The sequence below is a fragment of the Aulonocara stuartgranti genome, assembly GCF_965226115.1.
Source record: "Aulonocara stuartgranti genome assembly, chromosome: 14".
NCBI lineage: Eukaryota > Metazoa > Chordata > Actinopteri > Cichliformes > Cichlidae > Aulonocara > Aulonocara stuartgranti.
The window spans coordinates 15,368,681-15,391,657 of record NC_138950.1 but is presented as its reverse complement, the minus strand read 5'-3'; the positions used below and the strand labels follow the sequence as shown (position 1 = coordinate 15,391,657).

At 38.7% G+C, this 22,977-nt stretch overlaps 2 protein-coding genes across 2 annotated transcripts in view; both read right to left on the bottom strand.

The window, feature by feature from the left end:
* The window catches only part of dhx36 (DEAH (Asp-Glu-Ala-His) box polypeptide 36), a 30,714-nt gene extending 29,623 nt beyond the window's left edge, over positions 1-1,091 (bottom strand). Inside the window, exon 1 of the mRNA XM_082503591.1 lies at positions 548-1,091. Coding sequence (XP_082359717.1) covers positions 548-802 — 255 coding nt within the window. The 5' untranslated portion in view covers positions 803-1,091. The remainder of the gene's footprint in view (positions 1-547) is intronic.
* Positions 1,092-6,458: 5,367 nt separating this feature from the next.
* LOC309688129 (putative G-protein coupled receptor 149) lies at positions 6,459-17,857 on the bottom strand. The gene is made up of 5 exons (XM_082503604.1): positions 16,550-17,857; positions 14,898-15,078; positions 14,237-14,739; positions 9,343-9,486; positions 6,459-8,551 (listed from the first exon to the last, which is right to left on the bottom strand). The coding sequence occupies exons 1-5, from the start codon at positions 17,531-17,533 to the stop codon at positions 8,039-8,041; spliced, it is 2,325 nt and encodes a 774-aa protein (XP_082359730.1). The 5' UTR covers positions 17,534-17,857; the 3' UTR covers positions 6,459-8,038.
* Between the last annotated feature and the right edge of the window lie 5,120 nt (positions 17,858-22,977).

Below are 22,977 nucleotides of genomic sequence, written 5' to 3'. Positions count from 1 at the left end.
TCATGAAAAATTAGGTTTACATTTTTGTTCATGACAGTGCAGATTTCTGACATATTGTGTAATTTAAGCATCTAACAATGTGATTGTTTTCTAACAAAAAACAGTGTGAAACTTAAGTTAGACTTGTGTTTGTAAATGAACCGCCCCATGTTGTGTAGCTTTCTGGATTTTATACTTATTGGGCTACATATTTATTTATTTATTATACAGGCTATACAGTACATACAATCAAAACTCACATGTTTTATGTAACTAAAGTGTTTAATTATGTGGACTACAGAGAATAATTAAGTTATAGAAAATATTTATATGAAAAATGTGTATATTTACTGCATTTAAGTCATTTTAACCATATGTAACCACCTGCATATGTGTTGGGGGGGGGGGGGGGAAGGCTTTGATTTTGCCACCCCATTTGATTTCTTTGCCACCCTCATGCCACCCTAAGAAAATTTCTCTAGATCCGCCCCTGCTAACAGGGTGACTGCAGTTATACAGACAGACCTTCCATGTTTACAATGAGCATGACTTCAAGCACAGTCCATACCGATCTCCGGTCAGCTTGCTTCCTCCTAACGGCTCCATATCTTGCGTACCACAGTCCAATCTCACGGCCCTTCAGGTGTGGAGGAGGACGGTCTCTTTGCCCACCTCCTCCCCGATCCGGGTCAAATTCGGACATGTTTCCTCTCGAGCCTCCTCCACCTCCCCTTTCCCATCTTTCTCTGCTGTCATCTCTGTGCCCGCGACCTCCTCTTCTACCTCTTCTTCCTCCTCCACCGCCGCCATATCCATAGCTCATGTTGCGGTTAGAGGCAGGCAACGGTAACGTCCGTTAACCTGCGTTCAATTAACGGCTTACAGCTACTCGCTAACCAGCAATATTCAGTGGATTTACGAACTAAATATTTCACTTCAAAAATATGCGGTGACACTCACGTAGCCACTGACAGTTGGGTTCTCGATAACTACACCCCAAACCTAAATTGCGCCCCTCTAACTCACTTATTAAACAACAACATCCCCTTGAAAAAGTGTCACATCCGAGATACTTGCTGTTTTCCATCTGGCATGTCGCATAATAATGCCGTCAACATTTTCAGCAACTAGATATTGACGTGGCGCTCTAGGATTGGTTGCTCTCCATATTACCGTTTTAAACGCTGCTTTCTAAATCTAGCTGACTTCTTCAAACGAAGTTATCATAGTAATTAGCATACAAATGTGTATTTCAGTTCAAATTTCCAGTTTATTTTTTATGCAATTTGTTATGATTTACTGTGTAGATCAGGACACTGACATTTTACCACTAACCTTTAAACATAACTATTTGCCTCTGAATTATTGTATTACTAAAGCATTCAGTCCTGTTACTTGTATAATTTCTAGCAGTGCTTAACAAGTTTATTAGACCATCACCGAATGTAAGAGTTATATCAGAGCTGCCCAAAATTAATAGTATTGGTAATTATACTTGTGCTTTTATAATAGTTAATCAAATTGTCACTCAAAATATATATGTATTGCTAATATTATTTTTTGATTAAGATGCCAAGTTACAGCTATTTGCTTGCATTCCTGAAGAGGTGAAAAAAAAACTTTTGTAGTTAAGTGTTATGCTTGATTAATTCCTGAAGCTCAAATTTGGGCATAAAAACATGAGTTCAGTTTGCTATGTACCTAATAAATAATAATAAAATTTTTAGTTGTAAACATTTTTTTGACATTTTTTCTTGTTTTTATGATAGGTTATTGTGCCATTTTAATGCATTTATTAAACCCTATGCGTTTTTACATACAATACGTTGTTCTCACCCAACATCAGCGTCTGACCTCATAAATGCGCTTCTGAAAGAATAGTCAAAAACTCCCAAACACACTTTGTTGAAAGCCTTTTGAAAAGAGTTAAAGCTGTTATAGCTGCAAAGGGTGTGCTATTAAACCCCAGAGATTATGAACGGGATGTCTCTCAGGGAATCCATAAAATATTTATGTAAATTATTCACTGAATAACATTTAAACAGCATAAAAGTATAATTTTATTCTTTTCCAGATTTTAAAATGACATAATACATTTTAAAAACACACTAAAAGTGTGTTTTCAGCATAACCTCTGGGGTCATGTGACAAATTAAAATACATAAAAAAAAACTGTTTCTTTTTTTGAAGATGTACACTTGAAGTAGGGCAAGTGCAGAATGCCAAGTTTTTTACTTCCAAAATTTCTCTGAAATGAAGTTAGACTGAATTCATCACTACTAATACAAGTTCACATATATTACTGTAGACTCTCAGATTCCCACCTCCATGATTTAGAATTCAGGAAGAGTTTCTAATTAATTTTTACTTTCACTTCTGTGGTATTTAATATCCATTATCTACACTCAACAAAAATATAAACGCAACACCTTTGTTACTGCTCCCATTCCCCATGGGATGGACGTAGAGACCTAAAATTCATTCCAGATACACAATATAACCATCCCTCCCAAACAGTGGTCACAAATCAGTCCAAATGTGTGGTAGTGGGCACATCTGCCATATTGAGATAATCCATCCCACCTCACAGGTGTGCCACATCAGGATGCTGATCTGACATCATGAGTAGTGCACAGGTGTACCTCAGACTGCCCACAACAAAAGGCCACCCTGGAATGTGCAGTTTTTTGCGCTATTGGGGGTCTGGGGACCCAGAACCGGTCAGTATCTGGTGTGACCACCACTTGCCTCATGCAGTGCAACACATCGTCGCATGGAGTCTATCAGATTGTCAATTGTGGCCTGTGGAATGTTGGTCCACTCCACGTCAATGGCTGTGCGAGGTTGTTGGATATTCGTGGGAACTGGTACACGCTGTCGTATACGCCGGTCAAGCACATCCCGAACATGCTCAATGGGTGACATGTCCGGTGAGTATGCTGGCCATGCAAGAACTGGGACATTCTCAGCTGCCATCTGCCCTGAACAATGTGAACCATGATTCATCCGTGAAGCGCACACCTCTCCAACGTGCCAGACGCCATCGAATGTGAGCATTTGCCCACACAAGTCTGTTACGGCGACGAGCTGGAGTCAGGTCAAGACCCCGATGAGGACGACGGGCATGCAGTTGAGCGTCCCTGAGACGGTTTCTGACAGTTTGTGCAGAAATTGTTTGGTTGTGCAAACCAATTGTTCCAGCAGCTGTCTGGGTGGCTGGTCTCAGACGATCTTGGAGGTGAACCTGCTGGATGTGGAGGTCCTGGGCTGGTGTGGTTACACGAGGTCTGCGGTTGTGAGGCCGGTTGGATGTGCTGCCATATTCTCTGAAACGCCTGTGGAGACGGCTTATGGTTGAGAAATGAACATTCAATGCACGGGCGACAGATCTGGTTGACATTCCTGCTGTCAGCATGCCAATTGCACGCTCCCTCATTGCTTGTGGTATCTGTGGCATTTTGCTGTGAGACAAAACTGCACATTCCAGGGTGGCCTTTTGTTGTGGGCAGTCTGAGGTACACCTGTGCACTACTCATGATGTCAGATCAGCATCCTGATGTGGCACACCTGTGAGGTGGGATGGATTATCTCAATATGGCAGATGTGCCCACTACCACACATTTGGACTGATTTGTGACCACTGTTTGGGAGGGATGGTTATATTGTGTATCTGGAGGTAAATCTGAAGAATCCTTTATAATATATCCATCTGTATAAGATAGAAGATTGATTCCCCCCCCCCCCGGATGATCTGAGTGGCCTTTCTGGAAACAAATTATGCTTCCATAAGTTTTCATGAGTTTTCTTTACATGTCATTTTTTCATTTTGATGTTTATTTAATTAGTTCAAGTGCAAATAAATTTAATTCACTCAGTGCCCTGGCACATTAACCTTCTCATTAACGATGAGCAAGTTGCAAAGTTCGATAGTCTGAACTTGTCCACGTACTTTTCTGTCATTTGACAGAGGATGCTCATGCCCTCTTACTTTTATCTATTATCCAAAGTAGAAAATATTTGTTTAGAGTCTTGCTAAATCTGTTTATGCATTAAACACCAGTTTAATAGGAGGGTTCCGGCCCTGAAATAACCTTTTGTTGACTATTTAGATTGCTAAATATCTTCTGGGGTCTCTGTGCACAGACAAAAACAGTCTGTCTTGTCAAAGTAATTGCTGTACCAGGTTCACACTGGTACACTGCAGTTTAAGGAACATTAGGGAATGACCTGCTATCTGGGCCTTAAAGGTTGCCGCCAAATGAAAAAGATTCACCATGACTGCTGACTGTCACCTTAAAGGGTCTCTCTGCTACACTTCAGCACTGTTTTTTAATATAATTTTTTGTCAGATTTAAAGTGAAAACTAAAACATTAACAATTAGTAGTAGTAGTGATACATTCTTATTAAGTATCTCCTCAGTCACTGATTGCTTTGGCTTTATCTGACTTTTGTAGCGGTTACAAACAGTGTTTTCACATTTCCATACGTCACCGTTCACTGATTCTGTTTCTGAATGCTCCAAATCTAATTGGATTATACTCTGCATTCTCTTATTTCAAATTAGCAGCAATGCCATATGGGGAAAATCTGTGCATTTTCCTTATTGTTTACCTCTCTCTACTCTGTGTCTTTGCCCTGCAAATTAAAAGCAATAGACACCCTATCTGTGCCATGAAGCACATTTCACAGATGAGAGAGTAGAAAGAGTGGTGTGAAAGATTTGTGCAGGATGTTCATGGGAGGTGACAGGGTAGATCCCACCCTTAATCTTTCTGTTCCTGTCAGGAAATATCATGCTTTGCCACTTTTAAATTAATTTTTTCTTTTCACGCCCACTGTGATCATCAGAACCATCAAAGACACGATTTCCTTTTATAATCAGTGAAATGAATACTTACACAGTACTTCCACAATCAGCTATTTTGTTATTAAGGAGATGCATTTGAAAGAAGACAGTGTCCCAGATCAGAGAATAGTGATTTGTGACGATGAAACGATTTATTAGCAGTTTGGTGTGAAAGACTAATTTGTGTAAAATCTTATTTTCAGTTTGTATTTGAGAATCTCATTTTCATCAAGTACTAACTGGACCTGCTTGTACAAAGGCTCCCTGTTCAGCTTTGACAGAAATATATTCAGTTGTGTCTTTGGACATTAAAAAAGAAAACAATTCCACAGTGATCGGGTAAACTTTAAGTTGGGAGTGACTCATGTTTTTGCTTCAGCTGCCAATTCTTTTATCTTTGTCATTATTTTGAACTCTGTGAGTACTATCAGTATCTCAGCTGGGTACTCTAAAGAGAACAGATGGGGGATTCAAAATGAAGGGATGTCAGAGAGAAAATGATACAGGAAAAAATACTGCTAAACTTGGGGAAGGTATTAAAAAACATACTGGGAGTAAAGCCTTTTGAGTAGTAGAGGGATTGTGGAAAGCAAATGACATGAAAGAAGAAAGCACTGTTTCATATGCTCCAAGCCTCCATTCCCTGAACCTTTCAGCACTGTAGCAGGTGTACAGCTCATATATACACCATGTTTGTTACCCTAGGGGCTAGCTGTAATCCATACAAGCAATCCCTGACCAGATGAATTTCAAAAACCTCCAATAAAAAGCCTCAGGTTTTAATATAGTGGTTTTATCTCCTTCTGGATTTTTACATTTTCAGAAATCGTGCTGTGCTCTTTAGAGGTGCACATATTGTACTAGAGGTCTCACACAGTGCCACTGATGCTGCATTTTGATGCAGGCTTACCTGCACCTTATTGTTTCAGCATAAACAGTGAGGTTGTGAGTGGGAGGTGAAAGTCCTTGAATCAGAGAGAACTGATGAAAACATCAGGAATAGCTTCTGGTCAAGGTTTCTGATATTGCAGTTTTGTTTTGTTTTTTTACGTTATGCTTTTGCAGCCTCATGCAGCCTCTTTTAAATTTTCTCCTACTTTCTTGTCATTTGGTTTCAAAATAACTGTTAGCTGTACACGGATAATATATAATTAAGCAATTTCAGAATTTTCCCTATGAAATAGCTTATAAAAGAAATATGTTTTTGATGCTGTTTTTCTGTCATCTTGAACACTGAGCAGAATAAAGACATCATACAGCTGTTGTGGATTAGTCACATTCCAAACCCTAGGGCCACAGCAACCAATGATGTTACATATTATATAGGTCACTCTCCAAAGTAGCTAACTATTGCACTTTACTTGCCTTTTAATTTGTGGTAAATAATTCCATTTGAATCCAAACGGTGTGTTACCAAATAGCTCCAGATGGTTGACATGAATGAATAAACATGCAAATACTGGTGCAGCTGATGTGCAACTCAGAATTCTTAATAACAAGACAAATAACAATTACTTGCTGAATTTATGAAAATTCTGGACCAGAAGCTGAGCTGTAGTTTAACAATGAGAACAAGCACATAATGGAATCACATCCACGCTGTTAAGCTGGAAAGATGGCGCACTGCTCAGCTAAAAACCTTTGGCACCATTAACAGTTGACATGGTTGATATTAAATACAGTGTTGCATTCATCACAATTCACATGCCTGCACAGTATTTACTCTCATTTTGCCTAGGAGTGCTTGAACTAGGAATGCATCGCACTACTGTTGGAGGCAATTTTCTTGTATGAATCTTTAATGAAAACGGTCTTCAGGAGGATGGGAGACATTGAGGCTGATGGCTGGGACTCCCTAAAGAACAATTCAAAAGCTTGCAAATGAAGTCCTTGCTGTGCCAAGGCTGTGTTGAAGTTCAAAAAACCAAACAGTTAACATATAGAAGACATCACCATAAAACAAACATAAATACATATATACTTTAAAATTAGTCTTCAATACCAGTTTCACTGTTTTTTCTACACACAAGTACATGTATATGTGCATATAAAGAATGATGTCATCTGAGAGAATGAAGATTTATATGATTCAGAAAGACATTCTTAACCCCTGTCAAACAATACTGATTTACACAGTCCCATCTATGAAAATTTTACTCCAGTCCTGAATATATGCATGTACAGTATTAGATAGAAAGTAAGAGGTCCCTGTGGCTCACCGATTGGATGGGAAGCAAACCGAGCGGTCAGACAGATGATCCCCCGAAGTGGTTTTGGAATGTACATTCATATGCTGCCTGCTGTGGTGAAATATGCACAGTCACTCATTTAAATTGCACTAAACATGTGCAAGGCAGAAAACTGTTCTGAAGAAGTAACAAAAAAAAAAATGTTTGCTTCACTTCTTCTTGTTTTACATCCTAAACAGTGATGGTGGATCCACCCTACCCTCCCAGCCCCAAATTAGATAGCAGATAGACATTTTAGACATTGCAGCTGAGTGAAAATGAAACACAATTTGAAGAAATATATGCAGAATAAACACAATTTTTTTTTCACGGTAAGCATGTGAAGATTTTTGTTAACTGACATCACAGATCAATGCTCTCAAACATATACCCTCATCTCTATGGGCACAGATACTAAAATGCACAACACATGCTCAGATGAGTCAGACACATGGGTCAGGTGACCCCTCGCCTCACAGCTGAGTCACCAGTGACGTAGTCTACTGGAGCTGTTTCATGTCAGACACGTGATCACACCTTGGTCCTTTTTTCCTCCTTTACATCTGTGATTTTTTCTTCTACCTGCTTCTTCTGTGATAACAAACTGGCATATGGTGAAAGCAAGAATACAGATACACTACTAAAATACTGATTCTCTTCTACTGTCTATTTGACATAGGTCTGTATTCCACTCGATTTACAATATATATCATTTTACAGTCTAATATATCTCTGTGTACTCTACATATAGGCAGTAAATGTGCTCTCCTGATATTAGCTAAAGAGGAAGTACAAGAGTAGGCAAACAGACTATTACAGTCTTCAGCTAAGCCTCTATTTGGGTCACCTGTCAACTCTGTTAGAGCGGTGATCAGAAAGAAGTAAATGTGGAATGATTAGGAAATTTGTCTCACAGCCTTTACTGTCTGAGGTGCTTTTTCAACCTCCACCAGAGAGCCACCCTATTATTATTCTGTATGTATGTCACTCTTCCCTCTCCCCAGCTTGCTTTCTATAGGCCTCATTGAGCAGCTGTATCTCCTCATGATACCCCGAGCTCTCCTGTGTCTGGCGTCGGCTGTTCTGCCGATGAGCCTCCACAGTGTCAGGTATAGTGATATTTATGGTCTCTGCTTCTGTGGTGCCACTGCTGGGGATGAGCAGGGAGTAAGAGGCAGTCTCACCCAGGTCACAGGAGACAAAGCGGTTCTCCCTTCGGGAGTAACGAAGTGATGGCGAGCGGGCATGGGTGGAGGACTGACTGATGTTAGATATGATAGAGACGCTGTCCATTGCCTCTTCATTGTCACAAATTTCCAAAACTTCAAGATGGATCTTGACATTAGTGTCCCCAACCCCAGCTCCAATTCCCATCTCCATTCCAATCTCCATCCCCATTCCTACACAGCTGGCGTTCACATCTCCACCCTGGCCTCTGGATGCTGTTTCGTCTGCACTGGGCTCATGGCCAACTGACTTCGAACGATAAACTTCCACCTGAGGGGAAGAGAGATTTCATGTTTTGTTTTGGACCACAGTGTACTTGATGTCGTACAAAAATATCTCACAATGTTATAATTGATTTCTAAAACTCTATTCCATTAATCTTTTCCCAGTGGAACTCCCTGAAGAAATTTTAAATCTACTTTTTTAAGCTAGTCATTTTATGAAAATAAATGGTTTCTTTTTATTTGTTACATAACGCATATGGACATATTTTATATTTATTGATAACTAGGAATTTCCTTTTCCACATTTCACTGATTCAAGGTCTTATAGGGCTAATTCTAGAAGTGAGTTGTGTTGCAATCAGGAGCACATGACAGGATAAATAATCTAGAATGTTTTTGATGGTGAGAGAAATGGCTAAAACTATGCCGCTCTTGATGGCTATATAAGAGAGTAAAATTGATCTCACAAACAATATTTACCTTGCATAAATCTTAAATATGATGCCAGAGCCAGGCAGCTCTTAGCTTAATTTCAGACTAGATTTACTTACAGACTGGAAAATGATTTCAAAGCTTAAAAATGTACCTAACAACATTTTTAAAGCGAACTAAATCATAATTTACCCCTTTCTTTTAATTTAAACACAAACAAACACATTTAAGTAAATTATAGTGATCGATGATCACAGCATAACAAAGGAGTAAGCAAGCGATTCATATTTGTATTTATTCTCAGTACGAATGCAAAGAGCATTTCCCACAATGCCATACTACGGAGGAAATAAATTCTGTCTTCCAACGTGAGTTTAAACAAAGAGAGTGCTGAGATGACATTACCTTTTTGGCATTGTTCGGGGAGATCTTTCGACCATCACTGCTGACCTCGTAGGTGGAGAGAGACAGCGTCTTCCCTGTAGGTGCTTGTAAAGATACAGTTCCCTGAAAGGCGCACAGGGGAATTGATAGACCACCTGATGATCGCTGCACAGGAAAAACACAGAAAAGAACAAAAATTCAGTCAGAATTTAGCACATCGTCTTTATTTGAAAATCAAACTGCTATTAAATTCCGCCTTGGCCGCTCATTCTTGACAATAAATCCAAAGCAACTAATACTTCACTGTGACTACAACTCATTTTCCATCTCATTCCTGTTGTTTAAAGTAACTGAAGTTACATTATGTGCCTGATGTCAAGTGCAGTAAGATGAATGTGCTGACCAGTCATTTCTATCCAAGAATTAATGAGGCTTGCATGTAGAGCCCTAACAACAGCACTTGGCTGTTAAAATGAGATGTCAAGACTTCATGCATGTAGAGGCCAACAGACCTTTCAGTGAAAAAACACACAAACACAAATAATGACTGACATATTTTTTTGGCCGTTATTAGATTCGAATAGCAAAGTTTCAGTGCACAGTATCAGGCAGATTTTCTCCAACGGCTTATCAGCTTGCTTTTAATTATGAGTCTACATTTTTAGTTTAATTTTCATTTTTTCAATCATATTTCATGTTTTTCAGTCACACATTTACACTGCTTTTGTAGAGATTATGATGCCAGAGAGTAGATCAAAGTGAGCCTCTGTGAAAACATGTTTGAGACTGTGCATACTAATGGCAGAGGGAAATAGAAGCATCATGTGGCACAGAAGTAGGGAGACCTGTGGCAGGTCTAATTAAGCTTCTAAATTATTTAGTTAAATATAATAATCTTATTGTGACTATGATGCACAACAGAAACAAAGCAGATGCCAGTCTCTTGGCAATCTCCCCCAAATCTGCCTGGTTCCCTGTCATTATGTTTGCCTCATTGTGAATGGAGAGAGACATAGAGGGAGAGACAAAGACTGCAAAGCTGAGCTGAAAACACATTGTCACGTAGATCAAATAATGTTCAGAACACATCATGTGGGAAGCACACGGATGGATTTCTTTCTGGATATTTTCACATGCCTTTCTTCATCTTACATATAAAATACTATTTTAACATGCTCCCCAAAGGATCACCTGGCTTTTCCTTTTCCAAGTTAATTTTTTCTTTTATTTTTAAAATGCCTTTAAAAAAAAATCCACAATAACCATTTTGCACCTCTTTTGGTCTGTCCAACGAAAATCTAACTTGTGCTAGAGGACTTTGTTCAGCTGAAGCTATTTGCAGATCGAATGAGTTATATAAGGTTAAAAAAAAGTCTGCATAAAAAATAAGAAGTGGTGGGACTACACAGAAGGCTTACACCTGCGTGTGAATGTTGTCAGATATTTCCGTGCATATTACCATGCTTTTCTAGTGGGTGTAGGGTGCAATGGAAAGGGGGGCTAAGGGACTAAGGGAGCTAATTTCAAATTCTGCCAATGCAGATGTGATGATATTTTAAAATGAATACTAATAAGGCCTGTACTTGTATAGCGCCCAGTCAGTGTATTCTAACATCCTTTGAACTGTTTCCTTATTTCCTGACAGTAAGTCTGTTCTGATTTTTTATGCCAAATTGATGTTGACCCCAGTGATTAAGGAAATGGCAACAAAACTACTGGATCACCATTAAATGTGGTGCTGACCTTTGCAGTGATGATAACTTTTTTTAAAAATTTGCTAACAGAGTTATGGTGCAATCACTTGCGTAGTGAGTGCGCATAAAACTGAATCAAAATATAGATATTATTTAAATGCACCAAGGGAGAAAATTATAGTAAAACACATTAATATTACTTTATTTAGTATGAAAAACTAAAGTTACTTACTTGCACTCCTAAACAGAAAAAAATATTAGGGGTGGAATGTTGTACTTGCTTAATTCCTAACTTTCTTAAAAATGAATTGAATGAACATGAATTACGTCCAATGAAGTCAGTTATTGTTTTGTATAAAAACAAGCTTCTGAAAGATGCTTCTGTTTTCTTGTTTTTTAGGCTAATAAAGCTAATAAATTTGTTAAGCACTGCACATGGATGCTAACATGTCCAGGCACATGTTGTGATCCAAAAATTGGCATAAAGCTAATATTTGTTTCTAAGGAACAGTAAATAACTTTTACTGTAACAAGTTAGATCCAGTTCGTTTTTTTTCCTTTTTAATTTACAGCAGGTGACAACTGAAGAGCACAAATACTGTACTGAAGTTAACTAATACTGAGATATTTTTTGATGTGTCACTATATTTCATTCCCTTTTTAGATGAATACCAAGGCTTGCTGTTAATAGGTTATATATTGTTTAAATAAGATATTTTGTGTAATGTAATGAACTGAACAGTTAAATAACAAGTAAGTAAACAGTAATTAAGTTATTCTCAATTACTAATTAATAGTAATTAATACGCTTGTGTAGTTCTTTGTGTTTAAGGTTAGTTGGTATTAAAATCTTGGTATTCAAATACACTAAATAAGGATAAACACATTAGGACAGCAAAGCATCAGGTTGTCAGCATGACTCATTTGCTTATTTCACACCTTTAATTAATTGAAGTGTCATTAATTGAAGTGTCAGCATACACACGTACAGTAATCTATTATTTAAATTGTATCAACTTCATACTTATTCAAAGTCAGTATTTTTTTAAGTCTCTATATTTCATTGCATTGGACAATCTTTTTCTTTAGAGTAAATTGGTTTCAGTCCTCCATACCTTAATGCACATTAGTTCTCCATTTCCTCTTGGGGAAAAGGGCTTGTAAGTGGACCCTGACTCTGTGCTTGCTAACAGATATGTCACAGAGAGGGTAAAGATGTGTTTAAGCTCTAATTCCACCTCTTTCCCTGGCTCCCGAAGGCCAGATGGGCTGACAGTAAGGAGAAAAGACGATGGGTAATGACATCTAGTCTGCTAACACGGAACAAAACACAGCTTGGAAGAACTATAAATCACAAAGTATTTTGGCTTGTCTTTCATCTGTTGTTTGGCTTTCTGTATTTATACAGTAATAACACGTTGTGTGTGTGTTTCTTTATGTCTTTTGTAAATGTGTTTGAGGAACATAATGGTTGGTGGATACAGAAAAAAAGGCTTCATTTTTCTTTGTTGTTTGGCAGTGTTTTTATCTTTGTTTGTAAACTGCACTGTAATCGTGATTCCACATTTAAAGACCCCAATCAATGATTAAGGCCTAGAGAGACATATATATAGACTGGTATACTGAGAAGTAGGGCAGGGAAACGCACACACACATACACACACAAACACACACGCCAGCAGTGAGCATCTTAGACTTATACATGATGCAAAGTGAGTGCCAAAACCAAGCTGTAGATGCATGCTCCATGGATTTTCCACCCTCTGGTGATTTTCAGAGTGAAACATTTCAAACTTATAAGTAGAGCAGAGAAAGAAAAAGAAGGAGAGACAGCTACAGCGTGCGTTCATGTGTGTACATGCCTGTATGTTTCCATGTCTGTTTACATCCACAGTCTACTGAATGAGCCTATATCAAATCTAATAGTGTTATTGTTCTAATAGTCACAGTTTGGTTTCAACGTTAATGCTTGTGGCTGCTCTGTTTCACAAGAGAGGCTGCTCTCTCATCTGTGTCGTTTATCTCCAATGCCAGGATACATTAATCATTAGGCCTTTACTGCTTTGTCCTTGTTTAACAATTCAGTTGGCTCTAGCGAAACACAAAGAGAATTAAGCTTCTGGTATTATAAGAACACAGGATGTCAACAACAAAGAAAGAAATGGATTAAAATGGATTAGTGGATAGTGGTCTCTAGCAAACTGTCTCAAGCTTTAGTGGTCTTTGACTTTGCTAGTGGATAGAGTAAAATATTGAGTACCTGAATAAATGATAACTTTGAGTCCCGGTATAGAAACACCACTGTACAGTATATACTGAATCAATGTGTGTGTTTGATTAAACTTGAACTACAGAATGAATTGGAAATAAGTTTGTTTTTTTGTTTGTTTGTTTTTTAAATTCAACTTTCACTCAAATATTTAACCTGCACAACTTATTCATAAACACATATGAAGGAGCTAACATCCAACGAATCTCACTGATGCTGATCTTTAAACTGTAAGCATTTTAAAGCTGCACATTCCTCCAACTTCAACTTATTTCTAGTGAAAGAAATTCACTAGACATAATAAATTTTAAGTTTGTGGATGTATATTTGGTTTTGAAAGACAGGCTGGCATTGGCTACTAAAATGGTGTGCGGTAACTTGATCAATTGCTCTGTAAGTGATAAAAGCTCAGAACAGATAAGAATATGTGAGGAGAGGAGAGAGGATTTTAAGCATTTTATCTAAATCTCACGCACAGTTCCAAGGCTGTCAGCCTGATTATAAAGAGGCATATTTTTAGATGTGGAAAAAAAAAATCCAAACCAACAGTATGTAAGCCTTTCTCATCAAACACTTCCTTAAAAACTGTCTGTGTAAATATTGCACCCTATTCCATCGTCTATCATCCTGTGTCTCTATACAAGTGGACCACAATAAAATTTTTTAATTTCCTTTCAAACAAAATGTAAATGCACAAAGGGAGATTATAAAATGTGTCTGTTTTACGGTCGCGAAACACTAATTACTCTTAAATGATCACCACTACACTATGTTACTGCACGTTGCATGGTAAAGCCTAGGTTTCTTTGATTAATTTATGAAAGCAATAGAGTTGCAGTGTGTGGAAAAACTGCCTAATGCCAGCCATAAACCACAAAGTGACAGACACAAATGATTCATTTAATGGTTCAAGAGCCAACAAATAAACTGGTTACACTGAATGCTGGTGTACCTGTCTGGGCGTTCTCTCAGATTTACTCCTGCACCACTCCCAGTCTGTCAGCTCGATTTTCCGACACTCCTCATGTGAAAGCCTCCTCTCAGGCCCCTCAAACACTGATGACGTGTCAGTGAGACTATGATCCTGTTCCCGGTGATGAGAAGCCAATGAAGGGACACAGCAGAATTTCTCATCATTCCCATGGTTCTCATGGGGAAGTGGAGCACAATCAGCCAGTGCCTCCCCGCCACCAGCCACTGCTTCCAATAGAAGATCTGCATGAGAGGAGCTGTCCACTGGGCACGTGGTGCTGAAATCAAAATTGGGCCCCAGCCTAGAGAGCGCACCACTTTGAAGCGCATCATGACGGGCATTAGGGAAGTCACAGTTAAAAAGGCTGTGATAAGCAGGCTTCTCAATGGGAGGACTGTTATGTGACATGGTGGCATGTGACAACTTATACACTCCGTAGCCTTGTTGGAAGGAAAGGTTGAACTTAAATCTTCTTTTCATCACTGTGAGAAAGAAAAGTGAGAAAATTTTATTTTCTTCACCCTGCAAAATCATCACTGTTTCCCCCTGTACCACACGGGAACAGTTGTTTTGGCTTTTACTGTGCAAAAAGACATTTGGTTGTGCACAGTTAATTAATTTGTGCTGTGCCATCATCTACCTGAGGGTTCTGGTGTTGGTTCCCGTTTGCAGTTAATGAAGCAGCCACATGGCATGTGGATCCAGCGCTCAGAAAGCATGAATAACGGAGTGACCGCAGGCGCCAGCAGAGTGAGAAAGAAGCTCAAAGTCTCCAGGGAGGAGCTGCGTGCACTGATTGCGTGGCGCACTAGTACCAAAGTCTGTGAGGGGGGAAAAAAGGAGAGAAATTAAGTCATTGAGGAGTCTCTGACTTAATATGCATGAGGAAGTTGTGGGAGGGAGACACATGAATGAAAATAAATTGCATAGACCTTTCACACATACTGGGCTTTCTTGATTTTAATTTTCCTATGTTCCGTATTCCAGTGGGCCAGCGGCACTTTAGCATTGCACCTGAGTATTCTCAATTTTAAAGATGGCTACAAATAATACAGCTACAATAAAACAAAACCAACACCAATGAAAATATTCTAATCCACAGAAACAAAACAGAAATTACTGTATTTCTGACCGGTGATATCTTGACATTTTCGTATTAATCATCATTTGTTTTTATTCATTTAAGAGGGTTGCAAGTTTGGAATGCCAATTCTCTTTGTCCATCACTGCTGCACAGCATTTATCACCTACACTTTATTCTTTTTCTTTCTTTTTTCTTTTTTTTTGAACAAGAACAACTCTTGTAACAGAGGAACTTGGTGTTGCAAAGCATGGATGTATTTCACAAAGCAAACCCAGTGAATAGTGCCCTAAAGGCTTTACATAAAACTTGCAAACAATTGTTCTCAAAGCCTTTTAGGGAGATTATTTTGTGAAATACAAAAAATGCATTAAAAAAACGTATTTTAAAAAATATCAAGGTTTTACAAGACAGGCAGCAAACCATGAAGTTAAATTGAAATAATTTATTAATATTAATAAATTCCACAATCTCTGACATCATTCACAATGTGTCCTCCTCACTGTGAAGGATTTCTGATGGAGTCTTTAACAAGATAAGGAATTTTATTCATTTTTAGTGACAGAGAAAGTAAAAAGAGAAGAAAACACTTCTATTAAACGACTCCACTTTATTTCCCCTCCACATTATTAACCCTTACAGCTTACAGCATATGCGCCACCAAGAACAGTGATCTGATTAGGGGATACTGTTCAACCGCGTGCCACACAGAGACCCTGGTAGTCTCTAATTGGCTGTTAAGCACTTTCGTGGATTTGCTCGGATGGTGGCTGCTGACGTCACCCTTGGCCAGAAACATACAATATAACTCTTTACGATAATTTCCATTGGTCTGCTCACCTCACCGATTACGGCAATAAATCACCAAAACAATCTGTGTAGCTATATAAAGCCAAACAGAGACCTTGGGTTAAAGTGATTTTACTTTAAAGTAAGATATTGAGGTTTTATTTTGTTGTCCAGAGGTTGTTCTATAATTATGAGGCGGTTTCGTGTTAGATTTCGGTTGGAGTTTCATAGATTTTCTACACACAGAGCGCTGAATAGCATTCCAACTAAATGAATAATAAATGATTTCATTTCAAGGTAATACAACTAAAAGGCTCCAAGCCAAGTAGAGCAATGGGTTGGCAGGCCATTTGCTAAAAAGTTATTATGGTGTTGTTTTTGGCACCATTTACTGGGACATTTGCTTTTATGAGGCTTCTTACCATCATTGGCATCCATAAAACAACTCTGACAACCGCCAGGATCATGGAGAAGCGCTTTTGTGCAAACACCACAGGCGAATCCCCGACAGTAGCTGTCCTTTGATCACTGGCAGACACTGGGGACAAACTGCTGTCCTCTTTCTCCCTGATCTCTGTCCCGCACGGACTTGGACTCAGTTCGTTGTACGCCCCGAAACTTTTATTCAGGCTGTCCCGGGAAAAGGACTGCAGATCACAGAGAGGAGTGGTCCCGCTCAGTCCTCTTGCCATTTCTAGATAGCTGGGGTACAATAAAGTCCTTTGGGGCTCCCTGGAGCACAGCAGCTGGTAAGTGAGGGGGATAAAGAAAAATAACAAGCCGCAAAAACACAGAAAATATAAAGAGAAGAGCAGCAAAATGTAAAAACTGTCGCTCTCTGGGAAACACCCGAGAGAGGCCGGCGTAAAGCTTCCCCATCCGCATAAAGGTAGGACACTGACGGCCAGGCTGACCGCCCACACACCGGCAATAGCCCACATTACTCTCAGTGGCCGGCGCACAGACTGAAGCACTCCGAATCTCTTGGTGACATAAAAAGTGTAGGCTGCTATAAGGCAAGCCTTCATATTGCTCGAAACACCTTGGAACACGTACAGAAGTCCAGATAAAGTGCACAGGCTGCCCGACCCTTCACCTCCATTTGCTTCCCACTGAAGGAGCATGAATAAAGCGAGTGGGACCAAACTGAGCAGGTCGTCCACCGACATGGAAGCCACAATGACACACAGGGAGGTTTTTTTCCTCATCCGGAGGACAGACAGCAGCGAATACACACCTCCAACTAACGTTACAGCGGCGATGGTTACGCACAAACCGAAAAGCAGCAGGCGGATTTGCCTCTCCATCCCGGAGGGGTCTGGCGTGTCGTAGGTGGCAGTTGGAAGGTAGCTTTGGTTAGGCGCTGGGGAGCTCTGATACGTCGTAGACATCTCCAGTGAATTCATTGTTCTGCCTCTTTTGGCACTTTTAAGTGTTCAAATTTGACTCATTAGCTTGTAAAGTTCACCAGGCTGGAACGACGCGAGAAGAGCACAGCATTCGGCTCATGCTTTTTTTTCTTTTTTAAAAAAAAAAATCACCATCCAACTGAGAACGTGTGCAGACGCTTTCCAGTCTCTTGGATGTGGAGCTGGTGAGGTTGTGTCGGGAGGCACCTGTGTCCACCGTTCAAACGGCGCAGCCAGAGTGCCTCTCGTTTCCAGCTGCTGATTTACGCGCTGTCGTCATCAGTGGTTACTTTCACGGCAGTCACTGGAGGGTTGAGCCAAACGCAGCATACTACTACAACCGGTTCTATATCCGTGTAGGACCGGTTCGATTCATCAGGGTGTATTTTTATTTGTGTCATGGCTCGACTCATTTGACGAGACATTCCAATAATCACCCCTGTCTGAACAAGCCCTTTGACAGAATTTAATGCAAATGATAAAAAGTAGAGGGTCTTATTCATGTATTTATTTTTTTTATTTTTGGACAATTCAGATTTTTGTTTATGTGTAATGGTGGAGCCATCACTTACTGAATAATTCCATTTGAAATCCATCTACACAGGCTGTGCGAGCCATTTTCAGCAGATTGGTTTTCATTGCTTTGTTTTCAAACCCCCCACCCGCGCCTTTTTTTTTTTTTTTTTTTTGCTTAATGGAGTCAGGAAACTAAATGCCAGGGCTAAAATAATAAGGGAATCATGTGGGGTGGATGCTCTCTCGAAACAGAGTAAGGCCAGTTTACTGTAAGTGCTTACATGGCTGTTTGTATATGATCCCATGTCCTTAGATTTGAAAAGTACTCGTAAAGTAAGATGAAAAAAAGTGTGGCAAAGGTTCTGAAGGTTATAGAAATAAATTACCCTTATCTGTAAAAGGAAGCTGTGTTACAGAGAGCTACTACATGATGTATTTTCTTTCAGAGAATATTGTGATAAAGAATATTATGAATGTTCATTTACTTTTGTTTTTTCAAGAAAAAGAGATCACACCTCCTGTGTTGTGCTTTGTTATCATTGTTGATAGCTTTTTGGTCTTATGCCTTTTGTGCAAATATGCACAGAGATGCATGATGTCAGCTCAGGCTCATTTATTTACACTCCTCATGTTCTTACTCACTGTATGATATCATTATCTGTGGATGCTCCTGAGTGTAAGTGCATCTGACTTCAGGTCCTGTAATTAAATTATAGTCTGGGCTAAGTGACTTCCAGCTATTCTAATGACTCAACTCTCTCGGGGGGCAGGAGGACACAGAGGGGAATGTAAAAGGACAAAAACACAATCCACAAGGGTACATAAACACTAAAACACAAATACACACAAACCCACACAAATATACCAGCTGAGCACAGCCTCACACATCAAGGTGACCTACTTCATGTGTATCTATCTCTGTGTGTGTACTGCATGCAGTGGTTTGTTCATGTGAGCGCAAGGTAAGTGTGCAGCTCTGTAAAATAAATTCAGAAACACTGTGCAAAAGTGCATCGATGAGGAACAGAGTAAATGCAGGGTCACATGATCTGTTAGAAAAACGAACACACTTTCATTATCTGTTGATGGAACAAAGACCTAAAGTACATTTTAATTCAAGTCAGTTCGATGCGGAGGTTGAACAGAAGAAATACACGGCTGAAAATTATTTACCACAACAGAATATTTAACAGTAGGTGTATACAGTTTTGAGTAAGTTATTAAAATCCTCATGTTAGTGTCGATTACAGGGCAGAACAACACAGTACGTCCTATTAAAAGTTATAAAATAAATGTTAATCAGAGCAAACACAGTGAGTGTGTTTGAACTACAAGTTTTGATGTAGCTCAGTTTTGAATAAATAAATGAATAAATGGCTATCATAGACTCCACATTTTAAGTCTTAAAAAAGAAGTTAAAAAAAAGTCATTTATACAATCACAGTTAAATTCAAGGTCATTGTAATACATATATACAAATTCATGCTTGGGTGATGAAACATTTATTGCAAATTCCCAGCACAACCACAACTAGCTTATCATTGTTTTCTAGCTACATGATAAAAGAACTTCCTCCATCTGCAGACTGACTGACACACATGCATGCTGCACTATGAGGGTAATAAGAGTTTACACTGAGCAAATCTGCATAGACTCTAACATGAATTTTATTCTTATTGGATTGTGTGTTGTTGCAAATGAGGCTTGCTATGGCTAGCATTCTCCTTGTGTTAACATGGAACGTGTGCTTTGTAACATCTGACATTTTTATTGGTGTGTCCACCAATTAATGACGTCCCATGAAGGAAAATAAAATTAGATTCAAACTAATAAAGAGCTTCATTTGAGAATTACAGCCATATTACCACATCTAATAAATCCATTTACTGTAATATTGGCTTTGATATGAAACCAAAACCATGGGAATACTTTGAAGTAAAACCTTGGTGTAGTTCATCGGGACCATGAAAAGGAAACAGCTAATCGATGATTGATGATTGTAATATACTGTTCAAATGCCCTTCAAATTCATAAATGATGTACTGCATTGCATCATATACATGAATACGTGTACAAATATAAAACTAACAATCCTCTGTTGCTTACTGGCCTCTGGTGGTACATCACAGCTTGTAACTTTAAACTGTAGAGCTGCTGGAGTGCAGCTCTCGTCCTCTCTCTAAACACAAATGTACCCACATCTACATGCACATACACACATATAAACACAGAGTGTCTAAGTGCATCATTATCCTAAGTCACATCAAATATTAATGAAGCAGCACTTGACACAGAGATATAGAGACAGAAACAGGATGGAAGATTATATTTGCATAAAAGAGAGAGCTTTAAATTTAATGAGCAGAGGAGGATGAATAGTTAGTGCCATGAATTTATAATTGCTCAACACTCAATTCTCTGCTGAGTGTACCATGTAAAATACAACTGGTGCATGTTGGCATTGTTCAAATGCTGTTTTTAGAATTAAAGTGACTTTGAGATCCAAATTATATCCAATGTAATCATTAAAACTTGTATGGTACAAACAAGTTAGTCCAGCATTAGTGAGTAGAAATGTCTAAAAGACACATTAAACCTGTGTTAAAAATGTTTTCATAGAAGTGCAACAGTGAATCAAATGGTTTTGTGCAATTAGGTTTTTAGTGGTAAACTCTGAACTAAAAGGAGAACAAATATCTTAATGTCAGTAAGTGAGCAGAAACCATTCTCATAGTTGTTGGAGTAAGCAGTTGCTTCCATACATTCACAACATTGCCTCAGTTCATTGTGGTTTGTGGGCTTTTGTTTATGCACAGCTCTGACACTACTCTGACAGCATTCAGTTAGCTTGAGGTCTAAACTAAAGTCATTGTCCTGTTGCATGAGCCAATTTGATCTAAGCTTTACCTGTCAGACAGAGGGCTTCACATCTGACTGTAGGATGCCATGAGTTCATGGTTAAATCAATGACTAGAAAACGTCTGGGTTCTGTGACTGCAAAATAAGCCCAAGTCATCCCCCCTCCTCAGCTGTGCTGACAGTTGATATGAGGTGTTTATACCGGTGAGCTGTGTTTGGTTTTTGCACGTGCATTGCCACTTTCTCTAACTCTCATCTGATATTGTTCCAGAAGTCTACTGTGTACTGTTATAATCTTTAACGTTTAACATACTATCTTAGGCCTGTGGAGTCTAAGATGTAGCTCCTGGGTTTTTTTGCAGTTTCTCTGAGCATTGGACGATCTGGCCTTGGGGAGATTGCTTGGTCGACTCTGGTGTTTTCTGCTAAATGAAAACATTGATTAAGGTTGGTTGAAGAATACAACATCTTTTGTATATGCATATACTATTAACTGTAAGGTGTGTGTGTGTGTGTGTGTGTGTGTATATATATATATGTATATATATACACACACACACACAATAGGGTGTTTGATCAAATATCCTGTGAACAGATCCACAAATCCAAACTAATTTCACCAATTGTAAAATTGACTGAATTTTCATTCAGGTATGTAAGATAGTTTCCAGGATCACTGCATTTTTTTTAGACCACTCCCTGTTTGTCCAATTTAGATGGCTTAACAATTTTCAGGCTATGATGCCTCAAACTTGTGCAGAGAAACTCAACTCAACAAAATGTGATGAGACCAGGATCTCCAGCTACGGCCAAGACATTTCCAGTGTTTCCCAGCTGAAGAATATTCAAAGCCAGTCAAATAAAGAGCGAGATAGGGAGCATGATTTGCTCTTTTTTTTTTTTCTTTTCGAACAGAACTGCTCTTTCCTGCTAGCTCAGAGTGCACTGAAAACACAGGTTTTGCCACAGAAACAAAGTCTGGATCCTTTCCCAGATTTGCCTTGTGCAACTTAGTCCACATCTCAAAAATTTAAATCAAGTTGAAAAGTCATGTTTTGACATGCTGGAAGTGATTTAGTGTCCATTGCAGAGGCTCAACTGCTGCAGAAAATAATGGGACTTACAGCCATGCTGAAAATGGTGCAGACGCGCACCAGAAATATATTCCCAAATCTGTGATTTACCAAATTTAAATAAGATAAGGCTTTTCTTTTTCTTTTTTTTTTGTAGTAAATATACTTAGGTGCATAACATTTTGATAATAGATTAAACTTCAAGTAAATAATGTCAACCCTATGTTTTAAAATGTTATCACTGAAAATGGGAAATACTAAAAAATGTGCCCAGTTAAATTAACTTTGTATTTTGAATTTCACCTTGATTTTGCAGTAACTTTTTTTTTCTATTTTTACTGGAATCTATACTTAATAAAGGCAGTGTTGAAAAACAGAAAAGGCGCATGGTGAGCAGGCTGAAGGACAAGGACCCTCTCTTCTATTAAAGTGGGCTTTTAAAGGTAATTATAATAAGCAAGCAGGCTGAAAAAAATGCCTAAAATCAATACATAAATCAGCACATTCACTGCTTGTCAGTTTGTCAGTATCTTTTCAGAATGCTTTTCAAATTGTGCAGACAAAATTCAAATGAAACTGGAAGTGCATTTATTGTCCATTTGGTTCTCTGCTGTATGCACCTGTAAATGACTGAGATGTGAAATAATGTATGCAGATGTGTTAGGAATCTATATCTGCACGCAGTTTAAGTGTTGTCATATATCACAAATTAGGCAGACTTGTGAGCAGATTCTTCTTCTTCTTTTGTAGTTTTGTTTTTTTTAACAAAGTAATAATACAGTGTAGTTAATAATTAATTATTCAAGCGCTTAAATGTAGGGATTATTTACAATAATACTTATAAAGGTGAAGCAGTGTGTGCTTGCTTTGAAACAATAATGTGTTGATTAACACTTACTTGTGATTTTTGTTGCACTACATAATGAACTACTGATCAGGGGATGTCAGTGGTAGTTAGATGGTGAAGCACATTATTTTATTACCCACCCTGAG

What these genes read in the sequence shown, in the direction of transcription:
- LOC309688129 (XM_082503604.1), bottom strand. Translation starts at nt 17,533, where the DNA reads ATGAATTCACTGGAGATGTCTACGACGTATCAGAGCTCCCCAGCGCCT. An exon ending in ACCAACACCAGAACCCTCAG is followed by an intron (nt 14,740 to 14,897) that starts GTAGATGATGGC and finishes TCTTTCTCACAG; the next exon opens with TGATGAAAAGAAGATTTAAG. An exon ending in CTGAGAGAACGCCCAGACAG is followed by an intron (nt 9,487 to 14,236) that starts GTACACCAGCAT and finishes TTTCCTGTGCAG; the next exon opens with CGATCATCAGGTGGTCTATC.